The sequence below is a fragment of the Nymphalis io genome, chromosome 4 (assembly GCF_905147045.1).
Source record: "Nymphalis io chromosome 4, ilAglIoxx1.1, whole genome shotgun sequence".
NCBI classification, from domain to species: domain Eukaryota; kingdom Metazoa; phylum Arthropoda; class Insecta; order Lepidoptera; family Nymphalidae; genus Nymphalis; species Nymphalis io.
The window spans coordinates 9158696-9169035 of record NC_065891.1 but is presented as its reverse complement, the minus strand read 5'-3'; the positions used below and the strand labels follow the sequence as shown (position 1 = coordinate 9169035).

General features: G+C 29.3%; 2 protein-coding genes across 5 annotated transcripts in view; one reads left to right on the top strand and one right to left on the bottom strand.

The window, feature by feature from the left end:
* Window positions 1–570: 570 nt before the first annotated feature.
* LOC126781930 (heat shock protein 75 kDa, mitochondrial) lies at window positions 571–4683 on the bottom strand. Its single transcript, XM_050507051.1, has 13 exons — window positions 4428–4683; window positions 4193–4341; window positions 3957–4118; window positions 3633–3868; window positions 3442–3551; window positions 3292–3365; window positions 2944–3220; window positions 2646–2715; window positions 2407–2554; window positions 2175–2302; window positions 1708–1895; window positions 1392–1623; window positions 571–790 (listed from the first exon to the last, which is right to left on the bottom strand). The coding sequence occupies exons 1-13, from the start codon at window positions 4537–4539 to the stop codon at window positions 616–618; spliced, it is 2061 nt and encodes a 686-aa protein (XP_050363008.1). The 5' UTR covers window positions 4540–4683; the 3' UTR covers window positions 571–615.
* Window positions 4684–5450: 767 nt separating this feature from the next.
* The window catches only part of LOC126781808 (neurogenic protein mastermind-like), a 30429-nt gene continuing 25539 nt past the window's right edge, over window positions 5451–10340 (top strand). For all 4 annotated transcript variants that reach the window (XM_050506863.1, XM_050506862.1, XM_050506861.1 and 1 more), the window contains exon 1: window positions 5451–6070. In XM_050506863.1, coding sequence (XP_050362820.1) covers window positions 6006–6070 — 65 coding nt within the window. In that variant the 5' untranslated portion in view covers window positions 5451–6005. The remainder of the gene's footprint in view (window positions 6071–10340) is intronic.

Here is a 10340-nt window from a genome sequence, read left to right as displayed (position 1 = left end):
TATTGCAAATAATGACGTTATATTTTTAGATCGGTTTACATTGAAAAGCGTAACAGTAAACTATCACTGCACCGGCTATTGCACTGGATCTACGCCGCTTAGGATATTGATCATATATTGGTTACATGATTTATTTTTAAATTCTTGACAAACAATTGACGTTACATTTAATGGTGTAATCAAGTATTATTTTATTTACTCCAACTAATGAATAAATTTAAATGAAAAATTTGATGACACTGATTTATTTTCTCCCTTTCCATCACATCACAGTAAACTTTAAATTAAATATATAGTGTACTTATCCTAAATTAGAACAAAAACCTACTTATGATTCTTTTTACCCTTAACTTCCAGAGAATAGAATCTTTAAGTTTTATAGGTTTTTTCTTTCTGGCCTTTATCTATAGTACAAATGAGAAAGTGACTTGGACTGCTTTTTTCCTCACCACGATTTGACCAAAAAACTGATGACTAGAAGAAAATTGACATGGAGGTAATAGAAAAAAAATGTCGGGAACGGGGTCGTGGGGAACAGTAAATTTATTTTAGAAATAATGAAGATATATCAACGTTATGGCATAAATTTATTACAATATAATTACATTTTTAAATTTAGTGTTTTTCTAAAGCTTTAACTAAAAGATCATTAATGTTTGTAATTAAATTTCTAGCATCCATAAGTAAACCAGCTGTCACCATCGCATTAGAAAACAGCTGCTGGGCTACCATATTTGCTAGATCTTTGTCGCTATTTATAAGCTTGTGTAGTTTTTTGATTATGGGGTGCCTGTAACATGTAAATGATTAATTAAAAATATTATGCATATATTTATATTACTAAAATATAGTTATAAATTCGGTCATTTAAAAATTAAGAATATATACACTAGGACTAGTCTAGTAAAAATTAATTTAAGAATACTTATCAAAATATTTTATATAAAGAAAAAAAAGAATTTATATCAAAATAATTTAATATTTATTCTTATTATTTATAATTTTTGAAAGTTTTTATTATCAGCTAATTTCGTTAGTTAAGTTTTTTAAAACACTAAGAAAAAACATTTAGATATTCGTTTTTTCTCAAACGTGTTGTGAAAATGTTTATTTAGTTTGCAGTTTAGTCATTATTTTTGAGTAAAAAAATGATGTTTTCGGTTACTGAAAGGAAACAAAACTTTGACGAGTATTATGGGACTTCGCTCCGTTGAATAAAGTTCAATTTGGTCAATAAATTAATAAGATGCACGAAATAATGCCAAATGTCCTAATAACTTATACAAAATATATGTTCCTTGATTATTTTTTACTAGTCGCACTCTGCACTCATCCTACTTGATAAAATGTATTCATAATTTAACATAAAAACTTATTTCTTGGATACTTACTTTGCGTTTATTTCTAGCTGTGGCCTTAATAACGCAAATCTATTTTCTTCGCTAAGGTTCTGGGCCTGTGTTCGAATAAAGTGTCTCGCCGCCGCCATTTCGGGAACAATGATAACACACGGGTGTGAATCTAATTTTTGCGTCGTTCGTACATCGAACACCTTACCAGATAAATTTGATTTAAGGAATGTTATAATTTCATTGACTTGACCTTGTTGTAAATCATTACTCCCTGTAAATAAAAGGCAAAGACGTCAAAAGATAAATAACTTTAACAAAATACAAATGAATTGTAATGCAATGAAATGTTACCAACCAATTATATTGTCTGATGTATCAGTGGGATCCTTTTGCATGTCATTTTCGACTGAAATTAGTGGTCTTCCTCCAAACTCCTTTAGTTCCAATAAAACTAGTTCATCATACATTTCATAACAGAATAAAACTTCGACATCACGTTTCTTTAGGGATTCATAATAGGGCGATGATTGTGCTAATTCACGGCTAAAATTGTTATAACTTTATAAATAAAAGTATTTTATGTTTTTGACTTATAATAGTAAATATGTAAAGTAAATAAAATATCTTTACATTGACGAATTCAAATAAGGTAAAGGGTATTAAGTATTTGTTTCCTCTAAATAAGTTAAAGTATTTACATATTGTTAATAAGGAATTATCGAATTTTAAATATATTTTATTTTTATCATTGTTGTCATTGATTAATTTACTTTAACATACTTCTTTAACAAGGGATCTTTCGGTAAAATAAAAATATCTCACCTAGGAGCTGCTAAGTAGTATATATTTCTTTGATCATTAGTTTGACGTGAATTGTAATCAGCTAAAGAAGTTTTAGAGCCACTTTCCAATTTAGATGATTCAAAACGAAGTAATTTAGCTATTTCTTCCTGTATTAACAAACCATATACAATCATACTTAGTAACCATGTTTTCATTAAAAATAAAATTGATTTAATTCATAAAGAACTAAAGACTGAAAGGAATAACCAACCTTTTCTAAAGGACTTTGACCAGTAACAATTCCTTCTTTAAAGAAAAGAGAGTAGTCTTTATAAAAGGCGTCATATCCGACTGGGTCTTTATTAGATGTTTCAACCATAAATTTCAGAAATCTATTTGTTAATACATGACGTAATTTCCTAAAAAATAATAACAATTATCATTATTTGCAAATACACTACATATATTAGTTAAAAAAAAGATAAAAATTCTTGAATAAAAAATACATACGCAATTAATGCACTGTTTTGCAACAATTCTCTACTCAGATTGAGAGGAATATCCTCAGAGTCAACAACACCTGGAATAAAATAACTGTCTCAAAATGAATGTCGTACATATATGCTTAGTAATAAAATGTCATCATGATTAATTAAGATTTAATTAGCTGATTAAGGTAACTACATACTACTGGTATAGTATGTCATACTTTTTAGTAGAAATTATAGTCATCTATTGTAAAAGTACTGTATAATTAAAATATCAAAAAGTCCTATTTTTAAATTCACAGATTTAAACCACATCTTACCTTTAACAAATCTTAACCACTTAGGCAAGATATTTTCAGCCTTATTTTTAATCAAGATTTTCCTAGAGTACAGAGCGACTCCAACATCTGAATCTCTTGACAATTCAAACAGTCCTGGTTTGCCTTCTGGCACATACAATATAGATCTTATACTCAAGGGGGCATCTGTCTTATAATGGAGCGTAAAACGTGGTTTATCATAGGAATTGCTGATAAACCTATAAAACTCAATATGCTGCTCTTGTGTTACTTCTTTGGGCTCCATCAACCAAAGCGGCTGTAAGAAATACACATAGTATGAAACTTTTTAGATTGTTTCTTATAATATGTATAATATAAGATACAAACCTTAATAGAATTTATTTGTTCATTATTCAGAAGAATAGGACTGCCAATAAAATTGCTATATTTCATTATTATATCTGTAAAGTATTAAACAAGTCTTATTATTATATTACAAAAACTAATTGATGCAATAGGTTGAGCTTGAACACATACTCTTGACAGTAGTATCATCTGCAAATTCCCTACAATCAGTCTTCAAGTACACAATTATTTTAGTACCAATTGGAACTCCATCAACTTCTTGAATTTCATATGAACCAGACCTTGAACAGAATTATAAGATCATTTATTTCTGAATACAATTTTAAAAGAAGGTGTTTTTTCATCTGTGAAGGCTCACTAACCCATCAGAGCTCCATTTGTATCCATGGGAGCCCTCAATACTACTTCTTGTAAAGACTTCAATTTTTTCAGCAACCATAAATGCCGAGTAGAATCCTACACCAAATTGTCCAATTATAGAACTGGCTTCTTCGGCCCCTTGTTTTTTAATTTCTTCTATGAATGACTTTGAACCTGATCGAGCTATTGTTCCTAAATTTTGTATCATTTCTTCTTTAGTCATACCTATACCAGAATCCTATTAGAAGTGAATGACAAATTATCCATTATTCTATTTTATCAAATTAAATAATTATACTATTATTTTATTATTTAATAGTGTTTACCTGAAATGTCAGTGTTCTGTTCTGTTTATCTGTTGTTAGCTGGATATTTAAGGGCCTATCAATGTGTTCCAATTTTGGTGATTCTGGTGTTGAGCTAACACTTAAGTAGCGAAATTTTTCCAAGGCATCACTGGCATTGGAAATTAACTCTCTAATGAATACCTAGAATAAACATATTTCATGTTAAATTAATAAATAGGGTTTATAGAATGTTTTTATGTTTTAATTCTACTTACTTCTTTATCTGAATAAAGGGAACGAGCTACAATATCTAAAAGCATTCTGGTTTCAGCCTGGAACTCTTTTCTTTCTGCATTGCCTTTTACTGTGTCGGCCGGCTGATGATCCGACACAGTACTGTAGTTTGAAACAAACACAAACTTGCCTGTAATTTAGAATTATTCAGTTGTGATTGAGATACATATAACTCATTGCCATAATTCTATCAATATCTATATTAAAGCAACAAACCATTGTGATTTATAGGTTTAGCGTATACGATTGTCTTTGAATTATTTTTTGTTTGATAAAGCAACCTTCTAACGAATACTGTGGAACTTAGTCTAGCACGGAGAGCTGACATTATAGCAAACTAAATTTGAATTGTATTATTTTTTGTTTTTCACTAGTTTCGCTAGAAAGGCACTAAAGTTAACCAAGAACAAAATAAGAAATATCAAGATCAAGAGTCTGAAAATGGTTTAACAAATATCTTTCATTTCTAGGTTGTAAATTTGACAATTCATTGACATATAGAGATTTTTCTTTAATTTTTATTGGAAATAGTGTTGCTACACACATCGTCAGTTTTCTTGACATATATATTAGGGATTAAGGGTATGTACTCATTTCGTTTGTTTGGTTTAAACCTACTTTCTTTATGTTTGAGTTCTAAAAAAGCATCAGTCATCTTGTTTAATTAATATTTCAATTAAAAAAATACTAATGTTTTTGTACTAAAAAAAGGCCAAAGCGACTAAGGGAGTAGTACCGAAATGAGACACTTCTTATATAAAGAAATGTCTTTTTTTTAAGAATTATTCTATTTTACCAGCATTTATTTAAGGCTTTAATGACATTTTAGTCCAAATAATAATGAGCCTGATATATAGACAATATTATGCTTATTTATGTTTAGATATTTTTAATAACTTCGATTTCGTAAGCGTAAAACTTTTTTAGAAGAAATATAAAGTGCATTTATATTATTCTTCCTAATTTAATGTAATAATACATTGTAGTAAAATAATACAATATAATATTTTTTTATTGATGGGTTACTTTCTATCCCTTATCCGAAGTTATTATGGATCTATATGAATCTTGATAAATATTTTTTCTATTTAAGATATGAATGGAATTTTCTTATTATAAATTAAATAAATTATATTTAATCTAAAAATGTTGGTATTCAGATATGGCGTCTATAAAAAAAATAACAAGCAAGCAACTTACTAGTAGAGCAAGCGTCGCCGTCAGTCAGTTGATGTTTGAGAACTTACTGGTATTGTGTGTTCGTAGTTAGATTACAAAAGAGAACTTTTGAAATGTTTTTAAAATAAACCAGTATTATCCAAACTATTATCAAATAAAAAATCCGTATCTCTTCTTTATTACCAATTTTATACCCTTTTAGTCAGTGTTATGAAACAAAATATTTTTATGTGGATGATTGGGCCCTGACTTCATAACTTGTTTTATTCTACATTTATTTTATGACTATTACTACCAATCTACGACTTTGTTAGATGTTTTAAAAATAATGCTCTAGTCTTTGGCGTGTATAAAATAAATTGATATAATTAAGTGCTTCAGACTCAAGTGTCAATATGAAAAATGTACTTAGTGTATTCAGGACGAATTGCTATTTTTTAATAGTGTTATCGCAACTACGTTGTAGTACTTAGTGTATTCCGGTTTTGAGAAGAAATAGAGAATGAGAGGGCAAAGGTAAAGTGCCAAGCAGTCACCACCGTGGAGCATCTGGTGGGAGGCGGTGGCGCGGGCGGCTTGCTGCCCGGCGCCTCGCCCGCCCAGCATCCACCTAATATGCTGCAGCCAATGGAAGAAATGATCCTTCCACCAAAACGTCAAGCTGTTGTTGACCGATTAAGGTGAGTGCTACATACATAAACATATTTTGAATACATTTATCAAAAATTCTGCTAAGCTATTTGATATGAACAGCTACTTGTTACATTGTGTAGCTGATGGATACAAACAATCGGAATATTATTTCATTACTTGTATTTATTAGGCTTATGTTAAAAGTATTCTTACAAGAATTTAGCGTTAATGACTGCAAATATTTATTATTTATGGTATATTCACTAAGTATTTGCCTATACCTATATACATATCCTACTAGACGTGTGTATATTCTTTTATTCATAGTTGCTTAATTGATTTTCTTTTGATTTAAATTTTTACTAAACAAATAGTTGATAGGGGATGAAACTAAATAGGCTATATTGGATTTTAGATTTACTAATTAAAGCTCACTGAAATAAAAGTTATAAATTTAAGTTATAATAAATATAAATTGCTTGATCTTATAATATAAAAATAGCAATTCTTGTATGTATTTTGATCTCAGATGTATATCTTCATAACAAAATAATGATTTGATTGATGATAACATAATTTTAACTATAAGCAAAATATTATATATATTATATATATTATATATATATATATATATATATATATATATATATATATAATATGAGTAAAATTCTATACTTATATTTTTAAATAAGTAAAATAAAATATTTAGACAACAGTTTTTTCAATAGAAGTATTCAACCTTTTTAGTGAATCCTAGGTCTTCTCTTATGCTCAGACTACTTTATCTGTAAGGCTAAAGACGTAAACAAGGCTTAAACTCTCAGAACTTCAGGGAAATTTGTTTGTTCTGTTAAAATATTTGGCTTAAGCGTGAATTGAGATTTGCAAACAAAATAAAAACAAACATAGCAATGATCTACCTTTTGAGCAATGACAAAGTCATACTAAATTGCTTAAATAGCTTATACATTTATTATTTATTTGGATCTCCAACAGTTGCACATAACACACATTTAAAACACACTTTACATTATCTTAAAACAAATATGCACAACCAATTACACTATGTTTACCTAAGAGAACACACCATTCCCTAACTCAATTACAAAAAGAGGTAACAAAATATACAAATAAAAAAAAATACAGAAATAAGGAATATTTAAATAAAAAACAGAAACAAAAGGTAGTTAAATACATCCCAAATGTCTGTGTTTTCAACTTGTTGATCGCAAAACATTACTTGAGGGTTTGCAGATAAAAGAAAAGCAAGTGTTTCTAGGTCCCTCTAATAAATAACAATTTCAGTGGGAATGCTGTGCCTGTTTATTTTTTAATAATTTGTTAAAATGTGGTTACCCTAAACTTGATTTTTAATCTATAAAATCATTGATTTCATTTTAGTACACTTTAGGAGGGGTCTTTTAATGTGTAAAGAGGTCGCATATTTAAGAAAATTGAAAAACACTGCTGTATAAACATCAGCAATACCTAATTTGTATTCATATCTTGAACTCGGGACCAAAAAAAATATACTGAATTTTTTGGCAAGATATTTCAAGCAAGCTACAGTAACTATCACTACTAAGTTAGAAAGAAAATAAGAGTATATCTGTGTTTGGGCTTATTCATTTGCCCTATAATATATCGTACTCTAGTCTATGAGATTTGTTGCCGATAAAATATAAGTAAAATATTGGATACTGATTAAGACAAAATTATATAATATTTAATACTCTGTATCAAGTACTTATAACAAAACACCAATATAATATGGCAAACTGTATTGCTGAATGTAACTTACTGTTATATGGTAAGAAAGTGCTCGATTTTCTTAGCAAAAAATTAGTATTGCACTTTAACGTTGCAAACAAATGTTATTATAATAAAGAAAACAGACCACAAAATTAATTGACTACAAAAAATATAGCCAATCACCATGATTTGCAGACCACCAGTTGGGAAACACTATTATGAAACAAATATGTAGAGTTTTGGATAATGAGATACTTGTTAAAAAAAGCGAAATGGAAATATAAATAGTATTACCATAGTATTGTTTGTAATAATAATTTAGATTATTAAAAAAAAAAAAATTAGTACTCTTATAATTGTTACCATGCGAGAGTTCAGGAATCTAACCAGGTTAACTTGATAATAAAATTTTAAAATTATTTTTATTGGCTTAATTGTTTTGCTACTGTATTCCCTAAATAAACCAAATCCTAATCCTGTTTGATTGTTTTGTTTATAGTTGCCGCTTATTGCGAGATAATATTTAAATGATGATCTTTATTATGTTTATAAGATACGTACCTACATAATTTGAGTTGTTCTAGGTACAATGTTACGCCCGTGCTAAATCTAACGGTATAAAACGGTCACTGCATGCATACACTCGACTATATTTATTTCTCGGCAAACCTGCATTCCAAGATAAACTATCTAGGTATAAAATGTTAGACATTATATTTCATTGATATGCTTAATGTGTATTTTACTTTTAATTTATCATGATAAGTTACCTATCGTCGTTACTATTCGAACATCCTTTTGCGTCATTAACACGTTAATTAATTTTAGTTTACTGTCTCTTAATCATTTACTTTGTTAAGCATTCATTACAATATAATATATTTTTAAATTATAAATAAATAAATATTGTATTTTATAATCTACGACGACTTCCATTCGAAATCTTATTTGAATCCGATCACTCCTTCAAGCGTGAATGAGTAACAAATAACCTAGTACACAAACTTTTGTGTTCTTAATAATATAAGAAAGTTATAGTTTGTCAATATCAGTCAGGCAAAATATTAAAAAAAAAAAAACTTTTACTTCTGTGTCAAATACCAATATTTTTTTATTAATAAAAATATATAGTATATAAGTACTCTGCAAATTCCGAGTCGGGTAAATAATGTTATTGGGATTTTTTGTAAAAAAAAATCTCAGTAACAGCATGGGGTTTGGAAGTTGGAAATGCTTACAATCCCAATGCCTTGGTAAGCATGTTAACCAATTGGTGCTGCGCCGGAACTCTCCGATCGTGTCGGATTGCCGTCCCACCGGGTCATGTGAGTGAGTGAATTTAGTGCCTCTTTGTTTGAGGAAACAATCTCGTGTACATTTCGCTAGTCTCCGTTTAGAAAGGCCGCCGTGGCCTAAAATCTATCAAGAGGTCGTCATAATTATACGAAACAGGGTCTGATGATACAGGCTTATGTTATTCAAATTTAACGCGGTTGAAACCGTCGTGCTATGGACGTCACCAGAAACGTGGATCCACCATTTTGATACCGAAATTGAAGATACAAAGCATGTCTTAGAAACGCCCATCCTCTCCACCATGGTTATCTTTCGATTTTATTCCACCATTGGAAAAGTTATGACCTTAGTGATCTAGGATAGTGAAGAAATTATTTTTATTGACTACATAACAAAAGGACAGACTTTTTTCTTCACAACTCTTCTGCTTATCGTTTGAAAGTTGCGCTTAACGCAATTCGTAATGCTGGCTTCGATATACTTGTTCATCCACCATATTCTCCGGCCTTAGTCACTTTAATTTAATTTAAACTCAAACGTAAAAATTAAACTTTAAAGGGATTAACGAGGATGATAACACGGTTAGAGCTGCTATAGCGTAAATAAACCGAAACAACGAATGTTTATGATATTAAAAATAATATCGGTTCTTATATAGAAACTATCATTGTAGTCTTTTTCGGGTAAAATTTTATATATAATATATATTTTTCAAATTAAGGTTAACAAGGACGAAATGGAAGAAAATATGGAAATACTCTAAATTAAAATTTCTATCAATCTTAACTTTAAGTTAACTTTCACGTCCTGTTTATGGTAAGGAAAGAGTTTGTCGTTTAAAAATATTTATTATTAAGTGGTTAACAGTGTCGAAAACCTACGTACCAACCCGCATTGAAGCAGCGTGGTGGAATAAGCTTTAAACCTTCTCCTCTCAACAGGCTGTTACTGTAATGTCGAAATATGAATGCGATGCCAACGTTTTAGTTTTTTGGGTGTCCACTATACACCTAAAAACTGAAACCTGTAGCTTGACAGTCAGGACATGTAGTGTAGGCAATTTTATGTAATTGTATTATGTACACATGAGCGATATAACGTTACCGTAACTGGTTAAGTATAATAATACTAACTTATCACTAAAGTTGATCTAGATATCATTTTTTAGTTATGTTGATTTGACAACAACTATTTTGAAACTGTAAAAATAATAGAAATAATGTTAATCTATATTACTGAGAAATAACGAAAAATGTTACGGTTCCAAAT